Source organism: Solea solea, chromosome 2 (assembly GCF_958295425.1).
Source record: "Solea solea chromosome 2, fSolSol10.1, whole genome shotgun sequence".
Classification (NCBI taxonomy): Eukaryota; Metazoa; Chordata; class Actinopteri; order Pleuronectiformes; family Soleidae; genus Solea; species Solea solea.
The window spans coordinates 8,830,122-8,848,090 of record NC_081135.1 but is presented as its reverse complement, the minus strand read 5'-3'; the positions used below and the strand labels follow the sequence as shown (position 1 = coordinate 8,848,090).

At 39.7% G+C, this 17,969-nt stretch overlaps 1 protein-coding gene across 5 annotated transcripts in view; it reads right to left on the bottom strand.

Annotated features, from left to right (window-relative positions):
• runx1 (RUNX family transcription factor 1) overlaps window positions 1-17,969 on the bottom strand; it is a 55,676-nt gene that overhangs the window by 26,880 nt on the left and 10,827 nt on the right. For 3 of the 5 annotated variants that reach the window (XM_058623268.1, XM_058623273.1, XM_058623271.1), the window contains exon 4: window positions 6,823-6,924. In XM_058623268.1, the coding sequence (XP_058479251.1) occupies window positions 6,823-6,827 (5 nt within the window). In that variant the 5' untranslated portion in view covers window positions 6,828-6,924. Of the gene's footprint in view, window positions 1-6,822; window positions 6,925-7,669; window positions 7,838-17,969 lie in introns of those variants that run through there. The other 2 variants (XM_058623269.1, XM_058623272.1) reach the window with 2 other exon arrangements.

The window sequence follows — 17,969 nt, the reverse complement described above, 5'->3', positions numbered from 1 at the left end:
TTCACAAGAGTTTGCTCCATATGAGATGTTTCTGCACCTCATGATGTTCCTCCTCTGTGTATATGGAACATACATGAGCTATCAATGCACCTATGCAAAACTCAAGCTAAAAAAAACCCTGAACTAACCTTTTAATTGATTTAAACGTCCACAGTAAAATCACAAATGCTACATTATTGGACATCTATCAGTCCTGTCCAGGGTTTACTCTGCCTCTCAGCCAGTATCAGCTGGCGTTGGCTCCAGCTCCACTGTGACCAGTCAGCAGATAAGCTGAGTAGATAATGAATGGATGAATCTACTCAGACTGTATCATACAAGCAGCTGTGCTTCCAGACAAGCTCTGAGATAACGTCAGCTTCTGTCGTCTGCTGAGAAGTGGTAACGTTACAACCAGGGAGTGAAACTGAGAGGGGGGGGGGACCTCTCAGTGAAATGTTGTGAGAACCTCTTAACTTCTTATCAGACAGGAACAGGAGATATTGTGAGATGTATTAGGTTAATCATGATCTGATGAGTTCATAAGAAACTACCTGTAATTATCAGGAAATAAATATTGATTTATTAAGAACCAATAACATAAAAAATACTTTAAAGTGAGGTATTGAAGTGTATTAGATGCTTATCTTGCTGTTAGACAGCCTTGTCAATCTGAAAGATGAAGTTTGCACAACACCAAAGTCACAAAATATCACATTTGAACTTACTGATTGCAACTAAAATGCAACATTTGTTTTTCTAAATGCAAAAAAATAAATATGCCAAACTTGTGGACCATGAATATTCTCATACTTGCAGATTAAAGTCAATTTATAGATTTCATGAAAGATTACTTGACATCTAGAGTGCATTTGTGCTAATCTCAAAATGAAACCGTAGTTTCAGTGATTATGTTTCACTGATTAATTCAGTTATGCCGATTGGGGTCACTTTGTAGCAGAGTAAAAATGGATTGGTTGTCAGCTCAATGCTAAAAAAGAATGCCTTCAATAGCACAGCTTCTGTCTTGTTCCATGTAGGACCCCCCCTTATTTCCTCGGGCCGCAAAGTCCCATGAAACGTCCCTGTTCACAGCCCACAGCAACTTCATGCGATTTACGTCTGTAGTGGTGTTGCATTATGTGCAGTTAGCTTTGCTGGCACGCGGTATTTGAAGGTTAAACATAGTTTGTTACGTATATTACAAGGAATTGATCCCACTGAACCCTGTTCCAAATAAATGAAAGAAAACCTAATTAATATGATAGCTAGAGCAGCTAATTGTGATTGGATAATCAACACAACACCATATAAGACACATACATCAACATTAACATCTACCTATAACAGCAACAGTGCTGCTCTGTTGTTGGCTGTGTGTGTGTGTGTGTGTAAAATGTGAGGCCTTGTCCTTCTAACGGTCGCTCTGTCACACGCATCCTCCCTGCTTCCTTCTTCCCTCATTATCTTCTCTGTCTGTTACAGCGTGCATGCAAACGCACACACACACACACACACACTCAAACACACACACACACACACAGCCAACAGATATTTTGAAATAGTGAAACAGCCTCTGTTAGTTAAACAGGGTTGAGTCAAACCTTAAAGGAAGCTTCCAACATGTTTTGTATGCCTCTCAACTGACAAGGTGCTTCACAAAAAACTCACACGGACGTGTTTTTGTTGTCGTGTTGTTCACTTTATCAGATCTCTTCTGCTCATTAACATACAGAATCAACACTGCAGTGTATCTCAAACACCAGTTCCACAAGTCACTTCACTGTTTTTTGCAACGTCCTCGATAACACAAATATTAGTCTGTGATAGTTAACAATTAACAGATTAACAGAGGTTGGTTTTTATTCTAAAAGATTTGTAAATGTATTTGTGATATGATAAGTTCCACATGTTAAAGTTATGCAAACACAACGGCAAAATTGGAAAAAAAGATCCTATATTTATCAAAACCAATCCAAACCACCATATTATACTTTACAGTGACAGCTAAGTGTATTTGATGCATGTCTTACCAACAACACTCATGCACCAAAGTTCATAAAGAGAATGTGCACTTTTTTTTTTATAGCTCACACGGACAGCGAAGCTGCTGCTGCTGCCTTGTTGTTTGTTTCAAGCACCAAAGTCACAAAATAACACCTTTGAACTTACTGATGGAGGCAGCAGTGAAACAACAACCCCTGTGTGCTGTGATGTAAAATCAATGATTTCTTAGTGGGATTTGGTGCACTGGAGTGAGCGGTTTTCAACGTGTCCCACACTTCATTTTCCAGTCAGTTTCCTCATTACGCTTTTAGCACTTTTACTGGGCAGAATAATTCCCTCCACACTTATATAGACAAACGCCAAGCTTGGGGTCACGACACCTTCATTGGGGCAACACATCAGCATACAAAGATGGGTTTAAATGTGAACAAGAGCATCAGTGTAAGTCACTAAAATAGGCAGAATGAGCTACACCTGTGGTGGATGGGAGTTGTAGGTCAGTTGTAGTTACAGTATCTTGCTACACACCAGAGTCAGAAGTTTTATTGCCAAGTAAACAAGAATTTTTGCTTTGGCATCCACAGGAGTGGATATTTTATGACTACAATCTGTATTATTTTATTTTGCTGACATTTTACAGTGTTCTACAAATAAATAATTGTATTATTATTAATTTGAATTAGTTTAGCTGCTCATTAAACACTTAAAACAGAATATGATTTTTTTTTTTTTTTTTTTAAAGAAGAAAAATAGTACTAATCAAACCTGGTTTATCTCCATCACTCTGAAGTTTGAGCTCACAGAGCTTATCAGTGCAGTGCTGCCCTGGGCAGAAATGACCTAACACTGGCACTGAATGTGTTGCTCCTTCTTTACTGGAGGAAAAAGCACAAGTGTGCTTTGACACTGCAATAATTTATAAATGTGAGAAAGTTCATTTTATTTTGTCTCGGAAAACATGTGAGTGATGTCTGAATGTGGCTACAGCATCACCTCTTTGAAAATCAGCCTGAAGCAGACCTGTGCAGTTTCCTCTGTTAAACTCAGCCTTCTCCTGATAACACTCACAGTCTCTGTGACACACACAAGCACACAACAGGTGTAGCCTCCAGATAACCAGAATCAGCTCTGGACAGGCGCGTACAATGTGGCCCAAGAAAAGCGAACAATGTCGCCAAGTGTGAAGTGGTTGATGGGAGCGTGTGCAGCGCAATGGGCTCAGATGTGATGAGTGGTGTAAATTAAGAGTGACGGACAGAGCAGAAAAACAAGCTTAAAAAGCAGTTTGATATATGAAGTGAAGGACGGGAACAATGCAAAATCGACACCGGCGTGATGGAGAACACACAAAAACAACAAGGGGCTCTTGTTTTCAGCCAAACCTCTGAGGATATATGGACTGGGAAAAAGGCGAAAGGGATGGAAAGGGTCAAAGAAAGAGGAGAGGCTTTTATTTTGTAAAAACGATTGAGTGTGAACCTTTCAGGTAATAATAAATTGTAATTTATAAATAATGATCAGAATTCATAACTTATTCCACTTATCACATGACTTAAATAATAATAATAATACTATACAAGCTACAATTTAGCTTCTGCTAAATAAGCTTTACCTGTCTTCCAGCTCTCTGTGCCTTTCAAAAAGCCTCATCACTGTCTTCTTGTTTTCTTTTTATTATCTTAATAGTGAAACATGTTAAATTTTAGTCTCTTTAATCTCCTTAAAAATAAAAATCATCTCACAATAAGCCTTAGGTATGGACTCAAGGCAATCTTGCACTGCCATGTTTCTGCAGCAGCCAGAATGGACAAACCAGACAAAACTATGCCAATGAAGAAGAATGACATCTTTTCTGGCAGGTGATGGCCACCGTAGAAGAATCCTCTGATTTCTTTGACGTCACAACCACGCTTTCGTTTAAACCACAAAGTCTAAGGTTTTATTCTCTTAAAATAATATTCCATGCTGTTTTTAGTGATCCAGACAACCCGTGGGTTTTGGAAATGAGTTGGTGTTGACCTATTCACCAAATTTCTTTCACAGGACTGATACGTGGTCCGCCTTATGATCAGAAGAGTGTTCCTATAGCAGCAATCTGCTAGAAATACAAGACCATAGAATATCAAATCCTATACTGAATCAGCGATGTAATACACATAGTCAGATTAAATGGGAGTCAGACATAAAAATGTACTGACAATCAACTTATTCTGCCTGTTTTGACGTTCAGATAAGTTAGAAAAAGAGTCAACAAGTGAACAACTGCAGTATCTCACACACACACACACAGAGTATATGCATTGACCTGATAAACCCACAAGGGTTTTTCAACAGTCAAATGCACCCCCATCCACAAATGTAGATAGAAGCAATGCTGCAAATCTACTGAATGTGTGCGTTGAGTAGATTTGTAGGTGACACAACCACCCACAAACAACCAATCAGACAGCAGGAGACGCAAACCAATCAGCGAGATGGAAGTCACATTGATGTCTGACACCTCGTGCGTGGATCACGTGATTTGAGAAATTCTGGTGTAGCCACCTGGAGAAGTTAACCCGCGAGGAGAACCTGCGATTCGATGGCAAACCGCACAAAATCGGAGCCGTTTGGCACAGCGAGTGACAGCGGAAAGCAAAACAAAACTGAAGGTGGTGCAAACACGTGCCAACAAAACCACATCAGCACCAGAGCACACAGGCGGGAAACACGTGACCTGATGTGTAAACCTGTCGACACATGCACGGAGAAGCACTGCTGAGAAAGATGAACACACACACACACTCAGAAAACGATACACACTGTGGTCAAATTTGGGGACTAAAATTTCTAGAGATTTAAAGGGATAGTTTCGATTTTGAAGTGTGTTTGTACAAGGCATTGACTTTGTATGCGTTACCACTGCTGTAGGCCCAAAGTTTTACTAACACTTAATATGACACTGAGTGGTCAATAGTAATATGTGTGTATATATATATATATATATCATATATCAATAACGTTCATTTATGTTGATAGTTTATTAAAATTGCAAATTGGCTTCAACACACTTTGAAGGAAAGTGAGAGATGAGAAATATTCCCCTGTGACATGCAACCACATATTTTAGTTTTCACCTTCGTCCATTCACTGTTAATTTGTTTTAAGGTTTTTGGCTCCCATTTGAGCTATTATCTATAATTGCACCGTTTAATTCTTGTTTTTCCACAGCTGACGAAAATCAACTTTCACTTTTGCATCATGTTCTCAAACTGCAAATGTGTCATTTTCACGTAATTTTTTTTTTTTTACATCATCTTAATCAAGGGTTAGACTGTGAAATCATCTGCCAATCTTCCTAACATACACATGTATATTATAGCTGTGCTGCTTAAAATAGGTCATTCCGGCTGTGCAAAAGGGAACATGCAAACAGTGATGTCAGAAGTGAGAAAGCAACCGTGAACAAGTGCACCTTCTCTGTGCAAACTGTTGTAAAGCGCTGAACCATGAGCTGACAGGAAACACACACACACACACACTGACGCATACACACACAGTTATTCATAATTTCCACAGCAAAGACAACCCCTGCTGTGCTAACATCAGGTCACAGGAGAAACATTTTTCTATTGTATCAACCACCGATGTAATCGTAGTAATTCAATTCAACTGCTGAAAAACCTCAAAAGATTTTATCACTTTAAAGCACTTCTCCTGTTACAGCTCTGTCCATATTCACTGCAATATAATATATATACATTTAGAGACTTTGATTTATTTTTCGATAGAAGAAAACCATGTGCGCTAATGTGTGGATTTACCAAAAGATAGGAAATAAACACACAAACACAAAGACCGCTCCTTGGTTACTTTGGTGGAGCAACACAGAAACATAGCCAGTGATGGGAAAATGAAGCAGTTACATGTACAGTCATTCACACAGCTGCTGGTTGATGAAACAGGAAGGAATGCCTGCAACACTCCTCACTCTCCTCCCTCCTGTCAGCCTCCCCATTAGATGCAGGGGTGGAGACGCTGGATCATAACAATTTTATCATGTTGACCAAAAACAAGCTCTCCAACTGTATGACATTGTAAAATAACTAATTATTGCGCGAGTCTGGATGAAATTGGATGTTAAAAATACATGTCAGTCCGAGTGAAATGGTACTTAATCAACATTAACAGAGTTGAACTCAAGCTGACCTATAGGCACTTTGCACATGCACCACAGTTCCTGCCCCTGCTTAAACCAGTAAATGATAGAAGCAGGTACACAGTGGAAGAACACAACAGCAACAAACACATGGTAAATATCTGGCCAAGTAATAACATATTTGAACATACTGATGGAGGCAGCAAACAACTCCTGTGTCATCATGTAAAATCACAGATTTTCTTTATGGAATTTAGTGGGCTGACTGGGTGTCCAGTCAGTCTGTTTATTGACAAGGTAGAAAAGAATAGAATATCTTTAATTGCCATTGCAAAGTACAACGCAATTGAGGTGATAAGATTTTAAACATATTTACATTGTATGGATGGTAGGAAGACTTGGAATGGTGCTTCCAACAAAATTGTTGAAGTTATTATGTTGAGTTATTATGCCTGTTAGTCATTATTATTATTATTACTCATTTTGTCATTGTACTACTGCAATAGACTGGATATTTTTGGAATCATTTGGTGATTCCTAATATGTAGTTGTTACGCCACAGTGGACATTAAAATTGATATGCTACTAAACCCATTCATTTAAACAGGAGCCTGGTCGTGTTATTTTGAATAGGAGGCAGTACCAAGATGCCCAGGTCGGGAAAGAATACACACAAACACACACAATAATAAACATACCTCATACAACAGCTGAGCGGCGGGACGACAGACTCAAAGATACCGTTGGAGGCCGTTTATTTATTGTCTTCTGTGTTTGTTCCTCTCACAGCTTCTCTTTATCTGTACAAAAATGAACAACACACACACACACACACACAAAAATATTATTAATACAGATACTTGAGCAAGCCGGAATGTCAACATATATGACCAATCTCTGACCACAAACCACATCAGTCTGTGTGAGAATTTAAATGTGTGGGTGTGTGTGAGAACACACAATGTAAATCAAGATTCTTAATAATACTAATAAAATCATCTGTGGACCTGTTGGAAAAGGCCGTTTAACTGCAAGATAAAGTGGCAAATATTTTCCCGGTTTGCCACTGGTGGCCATGTGTTCACTGATTGTGGCATGTTGAACGGTGTGTGTGTGTGTGTGTGTGTGTGTGTGTGTGGATGAGACTTCATAATTCATTTAAAATTTTTGTTTGAGCTTCAAAAGTGGGTTTAGAGTGAAATTGCCAGAACAGATAATGTGGTTTTTCTTTGTATCTGCTTTAACATCACACCTTTCAGGGTGCAGCGTGGCAGGAAGGAGTGATAGCACGATAACAGCATGCACCAGCTTGGGTGCTTACCATGCTCTCATTTATTTACGGTGAGCATGGTAAGCACCCAAGTGCCCAAATGAATCTGCGTGTTTAAAATTAATCACATACTGTACAGTAAAAGCAAATGTTTCTCCTGCAGCTGCAGTTAAAAGCAGTAAAAGTTGATTCACTCTCCTCAAATACATTTTGCACCTAAAACCATTTTATTAAAGCACGAAGATGATGAATGTATGTCTGTGGTCTATTCTTACCCGAGCTGAGGTGTCCCGCTCCTGCACAGAGGTCACCAAAATAAAAGATCCTTGTGTTTTGTTCCCTAGTGACTCACATGCTTAAGAATCCACAGACCCTCTTTTCTCATTGTCTAACTTTTTCTTTCTCTGTTCCTTGACTCACCCACAACCCTTTTCGTGTTTCCGCTCTCTCTCTGTTGCCATACACATCTTCCTTTATCTCTCTGTGCTCTTCTTGACTCTCTCTCTCTCTCTCTCTCTTACTTTGTCTCTCTTGGTTTTGGTTTGTGGTTCTACTTGCTGATGACTTCTTTGCCTATGGAGTGGACTCACCCTGACATGTCAGTATTCAGAGATTGCCGATATCATGAGCCACTTAGTTTGGTTTCTAATAATCTACCATTGTGCATTAGGTGTGTGTGTGTGTGTGCGCGCGCGTGTGTTTGTGTGTGTCATCAAACTAACCACCTGCCCCCCTCAGCCAACAGTTTGCTCTGAGGAAGTAGCTGTGGTTAAAGCGAGCAAAATCGAGGGAGGGCGTTGTGGTGTGTGCTTCTGAACGCCCATATGTGTGCTTGTGGTTTGTGTGTGTGTGTGTGTGTGCGTGTGTGTGTAGCATTGGTTACAGAGGGTGAACAAATCACCTCTCTACTGCAGGTCACTCTGTTTGACCACTGTGACCTCAAGTGTCTGTGTGTGTGTGTGCAAGTATTATGAGTGTAGTCCATCTCTGACATTGTTTTGTTATGTAACAAACTTATTTTGCTCGTCTTAAAGTACTGAAACATTTAAATTTTAGGGTGTTTATTTATTTTTAAGTGCGGTTGCCTGAGGTTACCGACGGTGGTAAAGCCTAACAAAGGATTTCAAACGTTTAAGTCACAAACCAATATATTTGAACTCACTGATGGAGGCAGCAGCAATTCCTGCATGATATAAAAATCACTTGAATTTACCACAAAGCAAAGCAAACAAAAAAAAGAGCAGATTTTGGACAAGTGGGGCACATGCACAGCAAAGTCAGTGCTTAACACAACTGCACTTCACCAAACCTGACCTCGGAAGTAGGAAAATAAAAAATACATATATATGTTAGAGAAAAATCCTTGTTAAATTAACATGGTGAATTGTTTTGACCATATCAAAGCTAAGGTCTTATAAAGCAACCTAATAATTCTGGATGGTCGGTGTGAGTGTTTAACATCTGCTTGTTAAGTATCTGTAATCAGCGAGTACAAACGCACACACAGAGACACACACGCACAGCACACGCCCACTGGCAACTTGACCCTCAAGTCCCCGCCTCTTTACACCCCAACACCTGCACTGACACACTTCTACCCCTCCTTAACTCCACCTTTGCCACCTCAAAACACACTCACACAAACAATGCCGGGACAGCTGCTGCCCCACCTCAGCAGGTTTGGGTTTCTGGCGCACAGCGACCCTCAAACCAATCGTATCCTCCTAAAAACATGAAAGCCCAAAAACATGACCTCTGTACATGCGCTGGTGGTTACCAATAATAATATATACATTCAATTCTATAAGAAGTGCTTTTTTTTGCTTCCCTTTTGTAGAGTGGATATGTGCTCAGCCCAAGTACAGGATCAGGTATCCATAAACCTCAGTTCTAGAAGAGTGGGTTGTAAACAGACAATGTCTGACTGTGTGTCCTGAGAAAGCACAGTGGGATGCTGCACACTCATGGACCCCTGACCCTTACAGACACAACATGACCTCCAGCTGCAACTTCCTGGGTCAAGATAGGGTCAGACACAGAGGCAAGGGTGAGTCAGCTATCATTAGCTCTAAATAATACATTCACTGCTTTATCTCTCAGTCAGACAGAATTTCCGGACCGAAAACTAAGGTTCGTAATGCCCTCACTGACCTGCACCAAAGTCCATTGAGAAAATAAGTGTGGATCGATAACTCCTGTGTGCTGTGATGTAAAAATCGCTGACTTTCCTTATGGACTTTGGTGCAGTGAGTGACTGACTAACAAGGTGACAAAACCCTCAGTTATCATCATATCATGCATCTACTTTCTGTCATTTATGAACATTATGTAATGATTGCGGGGTTTTTTCAACAAAAAATATTGTTTGTTCAATAACAATGCTCTATATTTTGCACACAAACAGCAGATGTTCACAGATGTGAAACACATAAGACAGAAGTGCAAATAACAGTAGACGATGTGAGCGGCAGTTATCTTGGTATCCTATGTCAGGGTTTGCCAGGTTGCTCTCACTTTTCCGAGTTGAAAATCTTGGCACTAGGAACTCAGAATTTCAACTTGTGACGACAATCAGAAAGCACAAAAAGGCCACGGTCACTGCCGTTCAGCAGAGGTCACGTGTGTCGGCTGGGAAGCTTCCAGATCAGTGTGGGCACAGCTGCTCAGGAATCATACTCTTCGCAGTTTTATGGAGCTCAGAGCAGCCAACAGACTCTGTCGCACTGATGCTCAAAGCACATGACTGGGTCCAGAACTATGACTCAAAGTCTGGACATGTGGTCAGTTCAGTCCGTTAGTTTAGAAGTAGCCTGTCACCGGATTTCATTCAGGCTCCAGCGTTTAATCCACGTTTTTTGGCGGGAGGAGGTTTTTTTTTTTTTTGTTTGTTGATAAATTCAAAGGCCACTTCAACTGTTATATTTTAGCAGCTGGTTAGAACACACACAGTGACGTGCCCACACACACACACACACACACATGTGAGCGGGGTCTAGACATGATGGGGTTTGATGTCGTGGGAGCTCTGTGGGGTGTAGGGAAAGATGAGGAGGAGGGAAGAGGGGGAGGAGAAGAGGAGGAGAAAAAGAGGAGGAGGGATGGACGGATGTAATAAAAGATGAAAAAGCGGAGGATAAAGAAACGGGACATGAAGATATTTAAGCACACACCTCTTATATACTTCCTTATTCAGTCCCTGTTTTTTTCATTCTCCATTTTCCAAATGTAACTGCTAAGATTCATCTTTAAAAAAAATAGCCACACATCAAACAGATGGATTATTTACTCCACAAACAAATACAGACACAGAGGGTTGATTAAAGTTCCCCCTCTTTTCTTGTTTAACATTATTATAAATCATCATGACTCTCTGCACCAAAGTCCATTAAGAAAATCGATAATTTTACATCACAGCGCACATCATTTGTCGATCGACTGCTGCCTCCTTCAATAAGTACGACTGTATCACTTTGTGACTTTTGTGTTTTTGAAATCCTTTGTTCTGCTTTATCGAAGTGACACACATTTCTCAAACAAGGCAGCAGCAGACCAGCAGCTCCTGTGTCCCCACGAGCTAAAAATGCTGATTTTCTCTATGGCGTTTGGTCCAGGAGAGGTTTACAAACTTTAATGTAGTCATGGAGAATCAATGAAAGTTCAAAATACAGTAAGTTTTAAATGAAATTACTGATTGCTAAGAATGAGAATAAGTTGTTGCCTGTTTAATTTTTGTGACATATGTTACATTCTCAGTTAAAACGCAACTTCATGACATCATTGTTGACACGTTAAAATATTTAAGTAATGTTCTAACACATTGTGAAAGGTTTAAGCTTCATTTGTTATTTGCTGCCATATTATCAAATGAAGAAAGAAGACAGGGGATGAGTGGAGGGATGCTGGGAAAAGAGGAGGAGGAGGAGGAGGCTGTGCAGGGACAAAGCAGAGGGATGGATGTTGTCCCAGTCAGCCAGCTGTTTAGTCAATGTGAGAAACTTCTTCAAGATCATGTTAGTCACCCCCTCACACACACACACACACACACACACACACACACACACACACATACAGCAGCTGTCCACTTACTACAACCTCTGTTCATTTAGGTAGATGTTGACAGTTTAAACTTCAATCTGGCACTTTAATGAAGTGAAAACAACAGATGCACATGTAACTCTCTCTAGAACCAGATTTGACACACATTGACACAAAACTTCAGCTCACATTTGACTCAGGGGGCTCTTATCATCACCCCTTCATGTTTTAATCCAGCTCAAGAAGCCAGGGGCATTGCAAAAGCATAGGCATAGTAGGCAATTTTTGAGAGCCCTAAGTTGAGAGGGGGTTGCACTGACCTACACTGATATTTTCCAGAAATTGTCTTGAGGGACTTTACGTGAGAACGCAAATGTCCACAAAAATAAGGACTTTCCCGCAACTCCTCTAGCCAAATTCGAGTAGTCCAATTTCTGGATTACATTTATTCTCCTGCTGTTGTGAACACATCTGACTCAGATCTTCTCTGCGTGTGTTTGTCATATGTGAATTAAAATCCACTTAAAATGAACTCCAGTCCTGAGATCCATGAGGGGAAAATATTTTGAGCGAGTTAGTCATTTGGCTAACTTCTATCCAAACTGGATTTTTATTCCTTTGCACCAATGAGATCTGGTGAAGTCATGGGTGAGCGATCATTTACCCATCCATTTAAATGGTCTATGTGTGTGTCATTCTAACAGATGTCAATGATGAGGCATCGTCTGAACAATACCATCTTTGAAGGACCGGTAAGACCTCTTTGATAGCATTGACAGGACAAAACATAACTGGAATATGTGTGTGTGTGTGTGTGTACGTGAGTGTGTCTGTGTGCACTTCATGTCTCGACACCTAAAGAACAAGTGTGAAGTGTCTTACAGGGAAATATGAAGGAGATTCCATTGCCTACATTCTGATGATTCAGCCACAGGAGGGGGATTCTTCCAGTAAAACACCTCCTACTCCTCCTCTACACACACACACACACACACTCATCCTTTGTCTCCACACAAACACATACATGTGAGTTGGATGTTGGAATACATTGCATCAGACACACACTGAGTCACACACACCTGGTGCTGCCACTCTACAGACGTGCACTGTGTCTGTCAGATTGTGTTCAGTCTGCCAGTTCAGTGCATGTAAAGATTGTACATTCGTTTAAGACTTACATGATAGTTCAAGTTTGTTTTTGAAGTGTGGTCGTATGAGGTAACTCCTGTCTGAGATAAGGAGACATGGGCTTACTGAAAACATGGCTGCCAACAAAGAAAAACAGACTATAGCCACGTAAAACTCACCAAATTGTCCTTTATTGGCTTAAAGGTCCAGTGTGTAACATTTAGGATGGTTGCAAGGCCCTTGTTTTAAGGAAGCCGGCATCTTGTGCCACCATATGTTTGCAGCAGCCCAAACAGACAAATGTGCCAGAGTTTCATGTTTTAAAGCAGAAGCTCACTACAAAAAATTGAAGACAAACAACATTTCTGGTATGCGGAGGCCACCGTACTTCCCTCACACCCTTGGGAAAGGGACAGATGAGTGTTACAATCTGCAGTGTCAACCATTAGATGTCACGAATTCTTAAACACTGGGCCTTTAATCTGCTTCCATTGCACTTAGTGTATTTGCATTCATCTTTTAGGGATGATTTTATCGAGTAATTCCATGTTTTTTTGTGTGGAAATCATACATGCATATAAAAACAAGCTGATGTAAAGACAGCGAGTGTAAAAAAAGAGGCTAAAGTTTGAAACCTCTTATAAGGACCGGTCAAAATGTCCAAGGGTCTTAAACAAAAGACACGGGCACACACACACACAAACAAAAACATGTAGAGGCTCTGTGCTATTTGAGGTTAATGAAGCAATGACTGTCTGAAATTTTACTGTACGTCTCTCTCTCTCTCGTGCTCTCTCTCTCTCGCTCTCTCTCTTTGTCAGTGTAGAGATTGGGAGTTAGCAAACAGAGCACAGCAAATGTGATAATTGGTCCCATGTGGTTTTCAGGGCCGTGTGTGTGTCGGAGTGTGTTTTTGTGTGTGTGTGTGTGTGTGTGTGCGTGTGTGGAAAACGTTTTGTTTGTTTGTTTGGTGTTTTTATTTCATCTGAGTTCTAACTTTTTTTAATGTTGAAAATCCTTAAAGTTCCAAACAACTTGTTTTTAAAGTGAAATAAATAAAGTCGAGGGTAAAGGACAACGCGATCTTCCTGAGGAAACAGGAAGAGCACGATGGAGAAGAAAGCAGTAAAAGGAACGTGTTTAAAACAGTAATGAGTCAACAAAGTTCGACCTAAACACATTCAAAAAGAAAACAGTCAGCACTGTGCACCCCCTGTACCAAGAACCGGCCTGAGACTCTTGGAATTGAGGAACTTAACAAACCCCCATCTTATAAAATCGACGCAAACTTGAGTTTAACAATACATTTGCAGCAACTTTCATTTTGGCTGTTAAACAGCCGAAAAGGAAAGTTTGTGCCACTGTGTGTACCATTCACTCCATAGAGGAAAATGTACTTTAAATCTTTCATTCAGATTTACCTCAGTGACACAAACCTACCAAAAGAGGTAGCAGTGGACCAGCAGCTCCTGTGTCATGGCCTTTGGAGCAGGAAAGTAAGCAGTAAGTAAGTTTCCAGTTGGAAAAAGCTGTCTAAGGATGAGATAAAGCAGTCAAAACATTCTCAGCATATCACAATTAAGAGGGTGTAATCGGTTTTTCCTTGTGTCAATGCTGGCATCCGTGTTGTAGGTGAAAGTGTCTGTGTCTCAAGACACTGAAAAAACCCTCAACTGTCCCTTTACAATCAAGTTGACCGTTGTTATTTATTCTAATTATTATATTAAGTGAGGTAACATGACTGCTTCAAACTTTGTTTATTGAATACTTGAATACAAACCAAGGAGCATGACTAAAGTATTATTGTGACAGAGTAAATGTGACTCAACATTTCTCTGAAATGACTAATGATTTAAAGCTTATTACAAAAGGAAAAGATAATTAAGAAAATTTGTATAAACATTTCAACATTTTCCAAACATCCTCGTTTTAAATGCCGCAGAGTGACTCGGACTCAGGCCTGGTTCCCTCTCTCTGTACAAGCCTTTATCACAAATCCAGAAACAGTCAGTTTGTGTGTCTGAGTGTGACCTGAGTGTCACTCTAAAACCGCTGAGCCATGAGCCTGACATCACACTTTCATCTCGCGGCCTCTGCTGAGATCAAGAGCAGCTCACTTCTAATGAGAAACATTTACGGGAGTGAAGATGCTGGCGCTGATCGTCAAGACTTTAGACGGCCGTGATTATTTGCACATTTCTAACGAGTCATGCTAGGGTTAGATGTTCTCAGAACAGATATTATGCCTTCACTTCGCATTAATGTTGAACTGATATAAACTTCACAAGTGGTTCAACCATGAGATGGAATGTTTTACTGTTCATTTTGTTTCAAATAATGCAAAAATTGATACAAGGATAGCAAATGTGAGTGCAGAGAATCTTGTACGTTTATGTCTAAAAAGTGCATTACTGAACAGTGTAAATATAACATTAATAATATGTTAAACACATATAGTAATGCTACATGGCACTTTAATGATATATACAGGCTGATTACTTCCCTAGAATATTTTTCTATCTTAATTTAAAAATGTATTTTATTAAATATAGATATTTTAAAGTGCTTTACCTCTGGTGAATAAATAAAATATCTATTATAGCTGCCGGAACTGCTGCAACTATTCTTTGCCCAATGCAGTAGTATTACATAGTGATGGAATAATGTAATGACAATGACCGAGGATCCATTTTATAGCCAAAACAAATTTCTTTAAGTAGACAATATAAAAATACAATAAAAAGCATCAAAGCATTTTAAAGAAGAATTGAAATTTAAACTACAATCCGACCTCTACTCATTGTCCCAATGATGCAAAGCTGAGCTGTGAGTTTTGCTCAACTGCAGTAGAGACAGAAAGTCGCCTGTGTTTGGGGGGCACAAAACAACACATTTCCTCTTGACATCCTCTGGCTGATCAACAGCCCCCCGAGGAACCAGCAGCATGATGGATATATGGCTCAGGGAGAGGGGGAACTTTATTACTGCGGTACACGTGGCCCTCCTCCAGTAACGAGGCCTAACGCTGCTGACGACTCACTGAGGATTACAGCACGTTATGCGTTTGACATTTATGACATGATTGCTAAATTTAAAGGCTGTGCAGATTCGATGGCACACTTGCAAACATATATGTGTGTGTGTGTGTGTGTGTGTCTAAGTGTTACGACGTAACGACCTGGTTTACGGTATAGAGCTGGACTGCACTCCTGGTGTGTGTGTGTGTGTGTGTAATCGCTTAAACCACATTACGACTTGACATCTTAAATGAGCAAACAGTATTACGAGCTAATTATTTGACCTGAGTGATAAAATATCACTAATAGCTTAACGACACACACTCACACATTCATGGAGAGGTAAAAAAAATAAATAAATAAATAAATAAGGAAAAATTACTGTAAAAAAACTATATATATACAGTAAATATATATATATATATATATATATATATATATATATATATACATACACACGTGTAAAAAAGTTGTGTATGTCACAAAAATGTTTTGTAAATGTCAAAAACACAATGAGCCCTGCTACAGTTTCAAAGTAAAAGCATCCCATTTCCATGAATCGATTCACATAATCCAACATTACTTTTACACCCCATTCCCAGTAGTCAAGAAACACTTTCTTCACAGGATAAACAGCTTGTTCTAACACTGCGATTGTACTGCATTCACTCCCGGGTCAAATGACTCACAAAGCATGTGGGGTTTTTATCATTTTCAACATTTTCTCAAGCAATTTTTGGTGCAACGCCCCCGAAGAGCATGTATATTCTGCGTGTTACCATAGCAGTTTTTTCAAGATACTTAACCCCATGTTGTTGAGAAAATACAAAAGTAATAAAGAGTATTTTTCTTCCTCCGATCAGTTTTGTTTCCAGCACATCTGTGGTGTTACAATTCACATGGCAGAACAACCACTGGCAATGGGAACGGTGGTGAGGTTTAAAAATATGGGAATGAGCAGTAAATTTAGTGTGGAGAGGCTTCTATCACTGGCATTTAATTGAGTACAGAGGAAAGGTATATCATTCATTGCAATTCTTTAATGCTAATTCTATGTAAAGCACAGCAGACACAAACACAGTGTGAACTGTGAATTGCAGTAAATCAGTGACACACACTACACGTGTAAAATTATATACAGGGTTAAGTGAGGACATTTTGGCTGGTCCTTATGTTTTTAAAGGGCTGGTTTTTTTTTTTACTAATTTCCATGAGATAAATGTGTTATTTAATCATCTGAGATACATGTCGCATTTCCACAACAACGGAAGAATTTGGGATTGAAAAAAATAAATAAAATTACTGCCTTCAAAGAAAATAAAAGCCTGTTCTTCACGGTGTTTTTGTCAATTATAACAATTTTTATGAGTAAAAGATCTGGGGGGGGGAAAAATACATTTATAAAAACCAGGTCAAATTTAATCAAATGAATTTCAATTAAACAAACACAGCAGCATTTTAAGTTTACTGGGTGAAATGGCCCTTTAAGACTTGGTTGGGGTAAGGTTGGGTTAAGGGTTAGACATTAGTTGTGATGGTTAACGTTAGAGTAAGGGGCTATTATGTCTATGAAGGTCCTCACTACTGCGTGCACATACAGCCTAACATCGAATTTTCCTTGTGAAGACCAGGAAATACAGCTTAATAAGACAAGTGCGCACACACACACGCACACACACACACACACACACACACACACACACACACACAGAGTCAGTTAAACAATAGCAGCGGTGAGCGTTACGCTTTGGTTTGCAGCATGTTTGGCGTGGAAAACACCTACTGCATCTGTCCACTCTCTCTCCCAGTATCCTCATGTCTCTCTATATTAAGCTAATTGTCAAGCAACACACACACACACACACACACACACACACACACTAAACACACACGTGCAGCATGCTGATTATCCACGCGTTAATAGCAGGCTGTTACCTGACAAAAGATCGCCACACTCCCCTGAACACCATAATTATATCACCTGCACACGCACACACACACTCTGTGTAATTACAGGTAAGAGGAGCTAATATAAGCAGCAGGTGGCTGTGATATCATATAGTCAGACGGCCCTTGTTTAGACATTTAAACACACCTTTAACAGAAGGGAAAGGTCATCAGAAGAGGCTTGATTGATATTAAATGGGCGCTTCAACAAATTTGCAGGATTTCTTTATCAAACTAAATAAAGGAAAACGTTTGCAATACTCACAATATATAAAATCAATGAAATATTAACATATTTTACTCACAATTATTATTATTATTGATGATGGAATCATACATCAGAAAAGCTGCACCACTAAATCTACTGAAAACCTACATGAACAGACAATTTTTACACCGTCTTTAAATTAAAGTTGTTAAAGTTTGTATGTGGGTGTACATGTCAATG